General features: G+C 37.8%; 1 protein-coding gene across 3 annotated transcripts in view; it reads right to left on the bottom strand.

The window, feature by feature from the left end:
- The window catches only part of LOC132119472 (tubby protein homolog), a 101,081-nt gene that overhangs the window by 19,891 nt on the left and 63,810 nt on the right, over positions 1 to 17,380 (bottom strand). For all 3 annotated transcript variants that reach the window (XM_059529508.1, XM_059529491.1, XM_059529499.1), the window contains exon 2: positions 9,523 to 9,574. In XM_059529508.1, coding sequence (XP_059385491.1) covers positions 9,523 to 9,574 — 52 coding nt within the window. The remainder of the gene's footprint in view (positions 1 to 9,522; positions 9,575 to 17,380) is intronic.

Raw genomic sequence — 17,380 nt, 5'->3', positions numbered from 1 at the left:
GGTTCGGATGTTAAACACTATTTACGCGTGGCTGGGAGCAGGTGTAGATTTCTTTCGTACCAACTAACATTTGGAAAATACGAACATTTGAATGAATCTGAAAATTTACGGCAGAACCACTTTACACACGATTTACACACAAATTCGTTCTGCTCGTGTTTCATGAATGAGACCCAATGACTTTATACAACAACTCGTCTTCTCTGTCTCTCTCCACATCACCATAGCGGATGCTGCATACACACTTCTGTGTCAGCAGCGCCACAAGGATGCGCAGTTTTCTATGTGTATTTACACACTGATTTAAAAAGGAAACGGCACATTCTTGTGGCATGGCTGACAATCACATTCAGCAGAGAGTAAAAAACACAGTTCACTCCAGTCTATGGGACATTCACAAGCCTCCCGGTTTTCATCTGAAATATCTTAAATTGTGTTCTGAAGACAAAGCTTTTACATTATTAATGACAAAATGCTCATTTTGGGGAGGAGTATCCATTTAAGGAATCCAATCATCATATAGAAATTTCTGCAGGATCATGTGACACTACTGGAGTAATGACTGTTGAAAATGTAGCTTTGCTATCACAGGAATAAATTTCATTTTAATATATATTCAAATATTAAGTTACTTCAAATTGTAATAATATTTCACAATATTACTGTTCAAATAAATGAAACCTCAGGGAACATAAGAGACATAATGTTACAAAAACATTAACATATCTAAGTAGGGCAACTAAATACGTGATCTTTCTCAACCCCTCAGCTCCTTGACTCACAGCATTTCCATTCTATAATTTTCCCTTGAGAAATCTCTGAAGAGCTCTAACTGACCCCAAGTAGACTGACAAGTCACTCTAAAACATTTGCTCTAATGAAGACTTTTAATTCTTTAAGCACTTGTTCTCCTCTACATCAATGAATGAGGTTCATCAAAGTCAGAAGACGACGACAAGCACTAAAATTATTTTTAAAGCTTGAAAACTTTTGAGCTTCAACAACAATGGAATAGAGCCACATAAAGAACCACTTGCAGTGCACAGACTGTGTTGCTTCTTTATAAAACTTTCTGCGTCCTAGAGCTAAAACCAGCCTTTACAACACGCCTTCCCTTCACACACAACTGCATGTTCATCCCAGCATAGGTTTTCCCACACAACATTCCTCTCTTTCGCACCAACCTGACGTTATGTACAGCAATAGCCAAAAGTTCTGGGGAGATCCCTGTGCTGGAGTCTATCAAACATTAAAGGAATCCTTGAGCGTGTAGTGGGCTTGAGACCAGATATGTCCAGTCAGGCAGAAAAACACCCTCCCCTGTGCTAGCTGGTGGGTGAGCCAATGGAAAATCCTTAAGTTACAAAGGAACCTATTATCACGGATTATGCAAGCAGAAACGCACCATTAGCTGCTATAAAAATACATTTATTAATTAAGCCTTTTCTTAATTTCCATTAGGGCTGTGTCGAAAATATTGACATATCGATTTTTTGATGAACCAATATCAATTTTCTAAATTCCAAAAATGACCTTTTTGTCTGTTCTGTTGTCTGTGAATGCATGAAAAAAAAACTGTCCACCATCCAATAATCACAAAAAACTACTTTTGAAAAGGAAACAAAGTCTCAGCTTTCACATTATGTTAATTTGATGACAAACTACAATAAAATATCACAAAAACGATAAATGGGTTTAACTTCAGGAAAGCTATTCCATGGATATTGCTCATTACTGAACTAGAAAAAATACTAATAATAAATAACTAGTTTGATCAATAAAAACACTGACTGCATTAAACATTCTTTCGATTTTTACTTGTTAGTAATGTCTGATTTATTGTTTACTGAAAAAATCAGTGTAGAAACATTTCACTCAGAAATTGGAAGCAATATTAAGTTTGAATTAATTAGTGTTATTTGCAATTTTGGAAAAATACTTGTTAGCTAAAACTCATGAAAATGAGCTTAAATGTACATTGTAGTATGTTGAAACAATTATATAATTTAAAAAGTTTATATAAAACTGGACTATATGCAATTTAAATGACTCATTTTATTGGAGTGCTTAAACTAAAAATAAATAGCATCTTATCCTTTAACATTATAGTAATACACAGCAATGAGAAAGATTGTTTTTTATTAAGAAAAACTGATATGCACTGTACCTGATAATTGCAAACAAATCAAAACCACATCGCAATCTATGTCAATACACAGTCCTTTTCATAATATCACAGAGATATCATTAAAACAAAAGAGTTCAAATCCTTTGATTTGACACACCCTGTGATTTGGTTTGGCTCTAAAATTTTTCATTTTTACAGAGAGTCAGAGACAATGAATTCATGCGTTTTGAATAATGCTTGATGTTCCTACACGATTTCATCTCCCTCAGGGGTTTCTATACAAAGCTCGTTCTATTGGCGGTACCTTGTTGCTTGGGGAAACATGCCTTTGTGCAGCGCACACAGATCTCCATTTTGATGTTCTAATAAAAGTTGTTTATCTGCGAACACATTGCCTAAACACGTTCACCGTCTGTGCTCGCCTCTGTTCTCAGAGCTAATGCTAAACAGCTCTGCCAAACAAGCCATAACATTTTCAGTATCATCGAAACAGATGGTTCGGAACACGCACTCATGCAGCACCTTAAAATTCATTGAAATGCAGTGGTCAAAGACATCTGAGGCCATATAGAGCACAAAGACGATGGCTAAGGTGATGCTCAACAATTTCAGACTCAGCTCCTCCAAAGTTATTATGCAAAGCAGACAGGCAATAAACATGGTTACTTGGTCTCATGGTCTTTTGAAGAGTGTGGGAGGTACATTAAAGAGCAGCCGAGCACTGTGAGCTAAACCTATTGGCTTGAGTCAAGATTTGGAGCAAATTATGCTTGTCTCCCTATCCAGCTGTAGGAACCACTGGTGTTTACAGCACAACAGCAGACAAACAGATGCAAAGCACCCTCGAGGAGATATCCACCAAACCCCCTCAATGCAGAGGCGAGGAAGGTTGAGGGTTGCGTTCCTAATGTTTGCAGTTCATTAAAAAATCCTATCTCCAATCTACAGCCCACCGCTAGACATTATGGACAGGTAAAGAGAGGAAGGTCTTTGACAGACAAAATTTTCTGAGATGTCAGTTTTCTCAAAAAAAAAGAGGCTTCAATGGTGAAACAGATGCTCTTTCTATGTCCTCTAACACCCTAAATCTGTCCCAGCTCTGAAGTTCTGATACTTTGAGAATGCGTCACTGAATCTTTTTATATCAGTCTGAAAATTGAGAATTAACCAATCAAATCTGTAAGAATAACCCTGACACCTTGATCTCGATACTGCTGGTTGCAAGTATTCCAGTGGATGTCACAAGTTTTCAAGATTGATTTAGAATAATGTTAAATTATTTTTGGCATTTTTGCCTTAATTATGATAGGACAGATCAGAACTGACAGGAAGCAAAGTGGGAGAGAGATAGGGGTGGGATCGAGAAAGGTCCTCTTGTCGGGATTCGAACTCAGGACACCTGTAGCACAACGGGGCTGTCTGAAAGGCTATCTACGCTGACTTAAAATAAATAAAAAAAATTTAAACATTGGAAAATAACAGTAAATGTTTCTTTAGAACCAAATCAGCATATTATATTTTTTTCTGAAGGATCACATGACACGGAAGACTGGCATTATGGAGTTATTTTAATAATAATAATAATAATATTATTAATTATAATTAATATAATTATAATTATATGATAATAATATTATATTAACTAAATTGCAAACAATTTCACAATATTACTTTACTTTTATAAATTATAAAAGAAACATCTTTCAAAACATTAAAAAAATCTTACTCACCCAAAACGTATGAAAGTTAGTGTATGTAGTAAGAATAAAAAAATATAATTGCAGTATTGTTGCAGTGTTTGTTTTGTTGCCAGGCTTTCTTCTACTTTATGTTGTAATGGACTATTTTCCTTATTATTCAAACTAATACAGATATTACAGTACTTTCAACTTTATTAAAAATGTTATGTCCAAGTATTTATTTATTTTGCTAAATATCTGTAAAGGTGTATAATAAGTGAGTGAAGTGACATTCAGCCAAGTATGGTGACCCATACTCAGAATTTGTGCTCTGCATTTAACCCATCCGAAGTGCACACACACAGAGCAGTGAACACACACACACACACTGTGAGCACACACCCAGAGCAGTGGGCAGCAATTTATGCTGCAGCGCCCGGGGAGCAGTTGGGGGTTCGATGCCTTGCTCAAGGGCACCTAAGTCGTGGTATTGAAGGTGGAGAAAGAACTGTACATGCACTCCCACCACCTACAATTCCTGCCGGCCCGGGACTCGAACTCACAACCCTTCGATTGGGAGTCCGACTCTCTAACCATTAGGCCACGACTTCCCAATATTTTTTTGACAAAATGTGAGACAAGGCATGATGAACATAATAAAGCATCAAGTACAGAGAGTTGATGAGCAGGATAATGTACGAACAGCCAGTCATTATTGCAAAATAAATCCCTTAAGGGGGTTTCACATAGCTCAGCGTTTACAACTCTCTGTACTTGATGCTTTATTATGTTCATCATGCCTTGTCTCACATTTTGTTGAAAAAATATTTCTAAAGAAATTAGTGAAAAATTACATGCTTGTGGCAAAGAATAACTACCTCGCAGATTAACTAACATGGACTGCCCAAAACTGTGAGGGTTTCCAAGGAACCCATCTGTTGTTCTTAGTGTCTACTGCGCAATGCCCAAATAACACAGCATTATCAGCATATCCAGTGCAAACCACAAGACTAATTAAGCCTCAACAAAACAAAAACCCACCAATTCACTATCTCAACAAATTAGAATACTTAAGTATTCTATATATATATATAGTTATTCCATAATGGATACAACGGATACTGTCCCTGAAGAAATGAGACGTAAACAAAGGAAAGGAATTACCATCCATATTACAACGTTATTGATTCACTGGACTAAAAGTGCTCTATGGGATGTCTTCAGTGGACCCTTACCTTTCTAACTAAACTGGGATTTACAGCTATGGATCCATTTATGACATGTTAAAGGAAAACAGTTTTTTTTTTTTAAAATAGGCTGATTTTCCAACTCCCGTAGAGTTAAACAGTTGTGTTTGACCGTTTTTTAAACCATTCAGCCAATCTCCGGGTCTGGTGGTAGCACTTTTAGCTTAGTTTAGCATAGATCATTGAATCTGATTAGACCATTAGCATCTCACTCAATAAATGAAAAGTTGTGATTTTCTAGGCTGATATGGCTAGGAACTATACTCTCATTCAAGCGTAATAATTGCAGTGATATTATGCAGCACCTGAAAATAGACCCCAGCTAGTTTGTAGTTTGCAGCAATAGCAGAGTTGCTGGGGACTATTTTCAGGTGCTGCGTAATATCACTGCACCTGCTGCACCCATGGTGGTTCCTTGATTATTACACCAGGTTGAGAGTATAGTTCCTAGCCATACCAGCCCAGAAAATTGCAACATACAGTCATGAGTTCCTGCTTGATGTCGACAGAAACAAAATTTTTTCAAACTCTGTGCACGCCAAAGGACTGCGGGATCTCGGTCTGCTCCTGATGGCTTCACCATCACTGAACCGCACTGCTGCCTCTCGCCCACAGTGGAGGCGCCACAAGTGGGGTAAGAGGAAGCAGAAAAAGGGTAAACACGGAGGTATCCGGGCTAGACTAACAGCTAACCCACACAAGCCAGCTGTCCCCACCATCGTACTGGTTAACGTATGCTCTTTGGACAATAAACTGGACAACATCCCATTACTATGCTCAATTCAGAGGACTGTAAGAGACTGCGGTGTTTTTATGTTCACGAAACATGGCTCAGCAACAGCGTTCCAGACTGCATTATTCAGCTCGATCAGCTGACATGCTATCAAGTGGAGAGAGGTAATTAACGTGGTGGCGGGCTTTGTGTTTACATCATCGATGTGTGGTGCCGCAATGTGTGGTGTGATCTGCAAACACTGAATTTATGATTATTAAGTGCCGGTTGTTCTATCTACTGAGGGAATATTCAACCATACTGCTCGTGGCTGTATACATCCCTCCCTGCTCCAACAACAACAACAGGAATGAGGTACTAAATGAACTGTACCAGCACATCAGTGAGCAGCAGACAGCCCACCCTGATCCTTAGCTGGGGATTTCAACCATGCAGACTTATAGAGTGTGTTTCCAAAAATACACATACACATTAACTTTCCAACACAAGATAAAAACACTTTGGACTTTGTTTACACCACACAGAGAGGAGCTCACAAAACCCTCCCCCTCCCCGACCTTGCTGCCTCAGACCACATCACTGTCATGCTAATGCCTGCACACAGGCTGCTTGTTAAAATTGCCAAACCAGGTCTACAGACACCTGAAGACATGGAACACTGCTGTTCGGAGTTGAGGTGTGCCTGAGGACAGCTAGAGCCAACCTATCCCGCGGCATCAGAGAGGCTAAGAGACAGTACTCCAGGAGGATAGCCCATCAATTCAGCGACAGCAGAAACACTCTGAGCCTGTGGCATAGGATAAGTCAAGTCAAGTCTGCTTTATTGTGAATTCTTCCACATGTACAGCACAGTACACAGAGAATTGAAATTGCATTACTCTCAGACCCTTGGTGCATACAGATAACACTAACAGTAGAACATTAAATACAGATAATAAAATAATAAAATATAAAGTACAACTATACAAATAGGTAATGTTAAAAAGAAAGATAAGTAAAGCAGCAAAAGGCACATGGCAGATAAGAGTGCAAACCAGTGAAGTAAACAGTGCAGATATAATTATTGTAGTGCAAAAGAGCTTATTTATGCTGTACATACAGACCATTACGGACTACAAGACCCCATCGCGGACCTGTGACAAAACTTTCTCCCTGCTAAACAAGCTGAACACCTTCTTTGCTCACTTTGAGGCACAAAACAGCACCACTGCACAAAAGACTCCACCTCCTCCTGGTGACCAGGTGATGATGGTGACCCCAGACAGAGTGAGGAGATCCTTCAGGAGGATCTATGCACGCAGAGCTCCGGGTCCTCACAACATTCATGGGGATGTACGTACTGAGAGACTGTGCAGCGGAACTCACTAGTCGTGTTTCCACTGTCGGCCAACAGCCAGGGTTTTTTGGGCCGACAAAAACCTTGGGCCAAAGCAGGCCAGCTGGGGCTAGAGGAGAGGTTATGAACAAAGGCAGAGTTTATCCGCGTCTGGAGAGCATCGGCGACGCAGATCATTTCAGAAAGCTAACAGCTATAACACCAGCTTTAAAAACGTTTTTCAATCATTTGAGCTCAAAACTCAACTTTCATTTTCCCCATGCACCACTGAACTCTGAACCTGTCTTTCTTTTTACATGATCTATATGTATATTTGTATAGTTGTACTTTATATTTTATCTGTATTGAATGTTCTACTGTTATTTTTATCTGTATGCACCAATGGTCTGAGAGTAACGCAATTTCACTTCTCTGTATGTACTGTACTGTACATGTGGAAGAATTGACAATAAAGCAGACTTGACTTGACTTGAGCGAGATGCTAACAGTCTAATCAGATTCAATGATCTATGCTAAGCTAAGCTAAAAGTGCTACCGCCAGACCCGGATATTGGCTGAATGGATTCAAAAACAGTGAAAACTCAACTGTTTAGATCTCCGGGAGTTGGAATATTAGCCTATTTTGAAAAAATAGTGGAGTGTTCCTTTAATAAGATGAATCTGGTATGTACTGTGTTTTGATTATGCATGTTTTTATGTGTACTGCTTAAATTTAGCAAATACATTCTTTATAAGCTTTTGAAAAACAGTGATCTATTGTTGATGCTTGAGGCTTAGATCTTTAGAATGATACATAGTTTGTCAAGATTAATTTGGTCCCTTTTCATTTAATCCATTCGTAAACATTGACACATGCAGACAAAGAGCAATCCATGCACTGGCGTCCAGGTACGGGTTAACATGTTAAATAAACATAAAAATCTATCAATATTAAATCATAACACACTAAACAGAACAGAACTAAATAGAAGCTGCTGGCTTACACTGTGTGACGAGTGGGGCTGGGGCGAGAGCCATGGGAACAAAGTGAGGCCGGTGGAGTGATTGGAAATGAGTGACACCTGCGCCCCTCACTAAAGGTCTTGAGTCCCACGGAGGAGATTGGAAGGATATAAAATAGGAGCGACGACAGTGAAGGACGAGAGAGGACCAGGCCTGGATTTTAGTTTGTGTTTTTGTTTTGTTTGTGCACGGCAGTCGTCCGCGAGGGGCTGCCGCGCAGTTTTGTCTTTATTTTATTATTAAAAGCTTCATTTGATTGTCCGCCAGTTCCCGCCTCCTCCTTCCCACGAAAGAACATTGTTACACACTGCTTAAAGTGTATCTAAATGACCGATTTTACATGAAAAGATAAAACAATACACCTTTACAAGGCTAATTAACTGAAATGAAACGACCAACTGCACAAAACTCTACTCTGCTGAACCGTGACTTTAACTGTGGTCTCATGCAGATGACGAAACATCCAGGTAGGCACGCCCACAGGGGGTTATGATTGGTCGATCGACAGGCTCAAATCTGATATGCTAAAGAGTACAAGTGTCTCGCATGGAAGGAGTTCACTGGCAAGGAAAGTCTCATACGTGACATACAGCCAAGTATGGTGACCAATACTCAGGATTTGTGCTCTGCATTTAACCCAATTGCACACACACCCATTCCACTAATTGCACACACACCGTGAACACACACCGTGAACACACACCGTGAACACACACCCGGAGCAGTGGGCAGCCATTTATGCTGCGGCGCCCAGGGAGCATTTGGGGGTTCGATGCCTTGCTCAAGGGCACCTCAGTCATGGTATTGCAGGCTTGAGATTCATACCCACAACCTTAGAGTTAGGAGTTAAACTCTCTAACCACTAGGCCACGACTTCCCCACAAATACATACACAAATCCAAGGCGATTCACACATTCACAAGCCATGATGAACTTGTGAATTTTAAACATTAAAAAAAGTTGTACACAGTTTTACATCCGTCAATTGTGTTTTGCATTTCTGAAACATATTTTATGAATATTTGTTTTTATTTTGTGCACATGAATTGGTTTTTGTGATTTCATGCATGTGGTTTTGTGGGTTTCATGCATGTGAATTGGGATACAAATGTGTGCATCGTGTATTGAGTCTAATCTGTTTCCATACAGTTCTTTTGAAGTAACAGCTCATAACGTAAGGCAAAGGGACTGCTGGCATATGAAATCTTAGCAAAGACATTTTATTTAAACTGTCTTGAGAATGTGTTTCGGTGATGCGACTCCTCAATGAATGGTTTCTCTCTCATTGTTCTGTTTCTGCCTGTTTTTTCTTTTGTTCATTCTATTTGATTTATCCCATTTCCTTTGAGCAGAACCATCTGTACACAGTGCTGAAACGAAACCAAAGGAAGACTCACCTGTCTATCCAGCTTCTGTTGTCGCAGGTTCGTGCCCTCATCATCCAAGGTGCTGCAGGAAGACAAAACAAGATTAATGGGGAAACCTCACAAAAAACATGTGCAACAGGCGTCACTCTCTATTTACTGGTCACTAAATCTAAAATATGAGCAAAACTGTATATAAATAGTGCATATATGCATCAGACAGTGCTGCTGTGTTGATCATGTCTATGACTCATTGTGTTCTTTCAGGTCCTGTGAGGGGGGAGGTCTTTGGTAAAGTCTTTGTGCTCTGCATGTCCCTCCTCTCGTTCCCTTTAATCAGCTATGACACATTCACTGAAGACCTCCTTATGCATTTCTGCCACCTGTTATTGTGGAGCCGAAAGCGGTGTTAATTAAATGGCAATAGAGGGCTTCCTCTGTGGCTGGTGGGTCATGCGGAGAGAAGAAAAGTGACAGATCAAGGGTGGTGTGGAAAAGGATTTGTGCACTGTAATCTGTAAAGCACAAACATGGTGTTGGCTTTAACATTTGATAGGAACACATTTTACAATCAATCAGAGTATTGAGATTACAAACAGTTACAAACACCATAAAGAAGTCAAGAATTCTTCTATCCATGTTGATTTGGCTAATCTCTGGATGTTATCAGACAACAAAGAAAACGTTAATTTTATTTTATTTTTTATTTTTTTTTACAGCAGTTTAGGTTCACAACACCACAGGCATTCACTCATTTGCTTGAAGACATTATGAAACACAAACAAACATAATCAGATGCTTGCATTTTCATAAATATTTAGACAAATGGATAAAATGTCATACAGAGCAATAGATAATGATAGAATGAATGATAGAATGATAAATAGAACAAAAAAGATAGATGGGTTTTGACAGATTGTTCATATACATGTGTGTGTATATTAGGGGTGTGCCCGAAGCCGAATACCTTATTCGGAAAGGCACGAATAATGGCTTCAAAAATGAATAACGGATAACGAATAATTCTGCAGAATATTTGGCTGAGGCTGCAGCACAGTCTGGTGTTTACTAGATTTACAGATGAGCCAGGGGATCAGCACAATATTTTACACAAACCTCTGAATTCACTCAATGAGTGTGAAGTGAATGAACGTAGACTTTATGAATGAAAAGAGCGCAAATCAAACACGACATTGCTGTTGCCACACCGTACGTCTCTCAGAAATCAGAGCTTGGCAAGAGTAGGGCTGATATTACCTAAAATATTACCTCATACACGTTCTACTATTTGTTCTACTATTTAAACCTTATAGAGTATGGTATGATACACGATTGCCAATCAAACAGCCGCGTTGCCGTCTCTGCGCGTCTCCATCTCTCAAAAACCAAACGAGCTCTCTGTCAAGAGTATAGGCTAATAATCAACATAAATACAGATACATTACAGATACAGATATACAGAAATAGTTTTCCACACTCTGTTCTCTTTATTTTCCCCATAGTTTTTCCAGACCTGCAAATTACTTAAGTGAAACATTGCTCACATTGCTCGAAGCACAACCGCACTAAATCTCGAAGCACTGCCTATACAATGAAATCGGCACCGACTGTTAGAAGATGTTAAAATAGGCTAAATGTTATAATCATAATATATATATATATATATATATATATATATATATATATATATATATATATATATATATATATATATATAATATATATAGTTAAACACTGCATATTTGTTCAGTGATAACTATGCAAAAAAGAAGTAAAACTATAAATCAAATACTGTACGAAATTCTGGTTCAAGCTCCGCCTACTTCCGTTTTTTAGCCCAATACAGATCCGAATAATTTTGTGATTGATACAGATAAAAATACAGATACAAATACTGGCTTCGCTGCACACCCCTAGTATATATATATATATATATATATATATATATATATATATATATATATATATATATATATATATATATATATATATATATATATATATAAACATTTGAAATTATTCACAAAAATATAATTTGTATAAAAGGAGTCATTGAGTGATTTGGCCAGTGGAGCGATTGGAAATGATCGACACCTGCTCGACCCACCGGTCTCGAGTCCCACAGAGGAGATTGAGGGATATAAAACCGGAGCGACGACAGTGACGGACGAGAGAGGACCAGTCCTGGATTTTAGTTTGTGTTTGGTTTTTATTTGTGCGCGTCAGTCGTCCGTGAGGGGCTGTTTTGTCCTTATTTTGTAATTAAAGTTTCTGTTTGATTGTCCGCCGGTTCCCGCCTCCTTCTTCCCGATGATTATGAAGATTTAATCGTTACAAGTGAGTTTACATGTACCCTCATAATACAATTATAATGGTATTTTGTCAATATTAAATAATAATAATAAACGTTACCTCATGTAAATGCAATACTTCAATCCAAATAATGCGATTAAGCTCATCATTGTAGCAAACAATCATATTAAAATGTTTGTGCTGTATTCAATAAATGGGTATGACAGTACACACCTTAAATACATCATAACCGCTCTAACCAAAGTGCAGATGTGAATAATGCATTGTTATGATCTGACTATCAAAGGTTTGCTATATTAAGTCTTTGGCTTAATGCCTACTTCACATCGCAAGCAAAAGCGGAGTGTGAACAGTGCATAGTTTGTAGGGGTGTAACGATTTACTCGTTTTCTCGATGCATCGATTACAGGCCCTGATGATTCATGTGCATCGATCTTAAAAACATGATTTTTGAATCGTGAATCACAGATCTCGGACAGTTATCGATTTAAAACGCAAGGAATCTAATGCATCGTGATTTCTATAGCGATTCAATGCTTTCAAAATATATACACGTTAAATTACTACAAGCACAAATTAATGGAGACCTTGAACAGTGTTCGTGTCTCGCATCTATCCTTCACGCGCTCCACTATTGCCGCCCGAGACTGTCACAGAATTTTGCTCCCGCTCCGTTCATCTCTGACGCAGCAGTTGTGTGATTTCTCCTCAGAACTCGTGGCCAGTAATACTAAAGTAAGTAGTTTTACTTTTCTGTAGTTTGTCAATGGCTCTCTGCTTCAAACCAATGCAATTACCTGAGCAGTCGAAAGCTGCGTATTTATTTCATGAACGGAGCAGAAATGTGTCTAAATTAGGGCTGCACGATGTGTCGTTTAAGCATCGATATCGCGATGTACGAATCAGCGATTGTCACATCGCAGGATGTGCGATGTAGGCTGTCGTAGTTGATACGTTATTCATTAACCGTACGGGCCAGCTGCTCCCCGCCCCTTGACGAATGTGATTCACGGATTAATTGCACGGCTTAACCATCATAGAGTGAAAGTTTATCATTTGCATGTGTTTTTAAGTCCTGTCAGTTTAACAGAGTGCATATAAGAACGAGCAGAGAGAGAGAGAGAGAGAGAGAGAGAGAGAGAGAGAGAGTGAGAGCGAGAGCCCCGGCCGCGCGCGCATTAGGGATGGGACGGTATGAAAATTTAATATCACGATTATAGTGACTAAAATTATCACGATTATCAATATTATCACGGTTTTGTTGAAACGAGATGAAAGTGTTCAAAAATAGTTGATGCTCACACTGAAAACATTTCAGCAAGTTTTATATTTAATAATCAACAAACAACTAATAAAACAAGCAACTCTATGCACTTAATTTAAAGAAAGATTAAATTCTGTGGCATTTCCTTCCTTACAATGAAAAGTGTAGAAGCATAGAAAAGCATAGAAAAGTCACTGACTTTCGCCATTCCTTCTCGAAAAAAAAACAAAAAAAACATTGTGCGCTGCGCTTGCGTCAGACTGTTGCTGGCTGGACATGATTTAATAGTGAGTTATTAAAACCGCGATAATCAAACACGGTTTTAATGATAATTCATTTTTAAACGATATTACTAACCTTCAGCACATTTTATCACGGTTATCAATAAAACCGGTTATCGTCCCATCCCTAGCGCGCATGCTCACAATCTTCAAACAACACGAGCTCTGTCTTGCTCTCTCTCCCTCGCACATATTAATCAAAATCAATTGACACGATGGTGTTGAAAAAAAATTTTTTTTATAAAACTATCCAGTGATGAAATGTTTTCTGTGTTGTCAAATCTTGTGCGATATCCTAAACTGCAGAGATAATTACACAGCACGTGGTGTGCACGTCTGATTCGTGAACTAACAATTCCTTTGAACCGATTCAATTTAATGAATGGTTTAAACAACTGACCTGTCTAACACTGAACTCATGAGACGTCTGAATTGGTGTATAATAAAAATCTGTAACACTTTACAATAATGTTCTATTTATTAAACTATTTAACTAGATTATTTTTAATTTACTATTACTAAACTGCACTTCTACAACATTGTTAATTTCAACATTTAGGCTATAGCCTTCATTGTTGAAATCAAAAGTTGTACAGTATTTATTAACATAGTTAATGCACTGTGAAGTAACATTACCAAACAATGGACAGCTGTGTTTTTATAAACTGAGATAAACAAAGATTAATAAATATAGTAACAAAATTATTGCTTGTGGTAAGTTAATGTTAGTTAATATGTTAACAATTCAAACCATATCCTAAAGTTACCAACAAATAATTCACTCTAATTTAAATAATACTCTGATGTTTAAATCATTTAAAATGAGAATGTAAGTGTGCTCTCCCCATTTTTGTTTGTAAGAAAAAAATAGATTAGATTTCATAATCGCAATATATATTGCAGAAAAATAAAATATCGCAATGTCATTTTTTCCCAGTACCGTGCAGCCCTAGTCTAAATAATATGCACAGTTCCACTGAATGATAAATGTGTTTTAACAATGCTGATGAACTGAATGCACGAAGGAAACTGTTAAAATAACCACAGCATTAACAACGACTTGAAATAAGAGCTCAAGGTTTGTCTGATAATCAGATGCATTAAATTAGCATTCATTGCTTTAGCAAACAGACAACGGGTGCGTTTTCTCTCAGAATCATCATTCGCCGATGGAGAGGAAAAATTAAATGGCTACTATAGCATTTATTTTTATGAAAATGTGTTGAAGAAATTTTCACACTGAAAGAGAATTGATCTCACTCTCATACAAGTGCCAGTCTTTATCTGCAGCTAAACCGAATAAAAGCAGAATGAACTGATGAAACGCTAAGAAAAAACCCCCACAATAAATAAATATAATTTATGAATGATGCAGTGCTAATTGACATCATTTATTACAGTACATAAACTATAAAGTATATTTTCTACCTTATTCTGTGCAGAAAATTACAATAATAGCTAATTAAATGTAGAATATACAACAATCATAAAATTGCCTTTAGGAAAAAAAAATATTATTGTCGAGCAGTAGGCTATATTTGATTTCTTACAGCAAATAGTAATATAACAGCAGATAATTCCTTGTAAAAAAAAAATATGATAATGCATAAGCTACATACATAAAATGATTGTATTTGACATTTTATGTCACTTCTGAAATGATGGCAATGCCCCTGATGTTACAAAATGTTAGCTTATACATAATACATTTAAAGCTCTTTTTTAAATCTTGGCTTACATATATTTTTACATATGCCATGTCATGTCATAGCATCATTAAACTAGCATCTAACAATGGACAAAAGTTTTTTTGTTGTTTTTTTTTTCTAACCTATGGTTCTCTAACCATAAAGGCTGCTGTGTAATTTGCCCTCTGACTAAGCATTTAAAGAATTTAGGGGAAGCAGTTAAATAATCCTGTGACTGCACTTAAACAATGCAGACTCAAATGGTTATAATCTAATCGAATTTATTTGTGAATCGAATCGAATTGAATCGTTCTAAATTTGCAAAAATCGTTCTTGAATGGAATCGAAAACCTATGAATCGTGAATCGAATTGCTGCCTACACAAAGATTCACAGCCCTAATAGTTTGTCTTTACCTATATTAATGAATAACTGTTCACATCTGAAGGGTGATGGAAAAATCTCTTTCATTAACATAAGCAGCAACAAAACAAATGCTGCTCACACTATGCTGTCACTTGCGATGTGAAATAGGTGTAATAGACATATCTGAATTATTGTCATTTAGGAATAAGATTGTGTCTATGTTTCAATGTATCATGATCTTTTAACGATAAATCAAGCAGCTCTAAAAGACAGATGAAGGGACAGAAAGACAGACATACAGTTACAAAATATTTCTAACCAATAGTACCAACCAGCCTGGACCAACACAGAGATTCATGTTGCTCTAAGCTTGTCTTTTTGGGAGGATTATACTAGTGTCTCTTTCTCCCTCTCTCGCTCGGTTGGATATTCCAGTGCCTAGCTGCAAAAAACTCAGAATCTCTACTTTCCTATTTAAACCTGCGAAATATCACAGTGTGGACTGCCAACACTGACACCATTTTTATCACACATGCACATGGGCACGAAGATACAAGCCCACAAACACACACTCATTCAGAAATACAGACACCTATTTGGTAACTCACACACTTACTCAAACCTCAAGATACAGAAAAAGCATTGCTTATTTGCACACATTCGTGAATTCCCTTCTAAAACTAAAATACATAAATGCACACTAGCACAAAGCGAAGTGCCTAATGTTAGCAATCAAGGGTGTCAGTTCCCATCAGATTGGCAGATAATGACATAAACAGAGTGGTTATAATGAGGGTCAACAAGGAATGAGAAAGAAATTGATATGTTCTGACAGCTGTCTGCAATGTGCGGTAGAATTTCTCTCCCTCACCATCAAGCTTCACTGATGACAGTGACAAATCACTTTGTGTGTCGTGTGTGTGTGTGTGTGTGTGTATGCATGTGGGTGTTTAACTGTATGTGTGTAATGGAATCTGAAATTAACATTTGCTGATTTGCATACTGTACTTATACCTGCAAATCTTCATTCATCAAAACAAAATACAAAGCAAAAATGTTGGAAAATATCTTAAAATAGGATTTACTCAAGAAGCAAAATTGCATAAGACATCGGACAAGGCCTGTTTTTAGACGATATACCTTAAATTAAGTTCACCTTTGTTCTGCTTCTTTTATATTGCATGGAGAGAGAGAATTTTTTTTTCTTTACGCAATAGGGATGATTGCCTATTTCTTTACACTACTCTACTGCACAGATCAAGAATGAAGGTCATTCACACTTTCGAGATAGATTTAAAGAATTTCTATAGCGTTATGCAAGTCTTTTCTTCTTAGTGCCAAATCTTTTTTCCAAGCTTAACATTGGGGAAAAAAAGCATTTAAGAGGACATTTGACTGATCAGGGCCAAATTCTGATCAGGACAAAAACAGCATGCATTGCCGTTTATGTACGTGCACACTAGCAAGACAGTGGAAAACAGAACAAAACAAATTGAAAACAGGCAATGGTACTTATCTTTCCATGTTTGTGGATAACAAGGTCCTTAACCCCCAGTGAGCTCTGCGTATATGTGCTTGTCTCCATGTAGAGTCTGTGAACTACCAGAGCACACTGGCTCTCTAATAAACTGGCCAAGGCTGTGAAATTAGTGTTTTTAATGCAGAAGGTCTAGCTGAAGCAACCTCAGATACACCAGCGTGATCTCAAAGCTCAATACATTTTTCATAGCAAGCCCATCTGCAAGGGAGGATATGCTCATCAAACAAGGAAAAAAAGCCATGAAGGGCCCAACAGTGCTGCTGACTGAGAGAAACATGAGGGAAGGACACATTCACTCCCTATGCTCACTCACTGCTGTCTGTTTCCCTAGTCCTTTATTACTGTAGGGGTTGTCAAACATAAGAATATTGCCTACCATCACGAAGGCAGGGATCCAGATCTCGCTGCATTAGTCTGCCTGAAAGCAAGAAACTTAATAG

The sequence above is a fragment of the Carassius carassius genome, chromosome 3 (genome assembly GCF_963082965.1).
Source record: "Carassius carassius chromosome 3, fCarCar2.1, whole genome shotgun sequence".
NCBI classification, from domain to species: Eukaryota; Metazoa; Chordata; class Actinopteri; order Cypriniformes; family Cyprinidae; genus Carassius; species Carassius carassius.
This window is presented reverse-complemented; position numbering and strand designations above follow the sequence as displayed.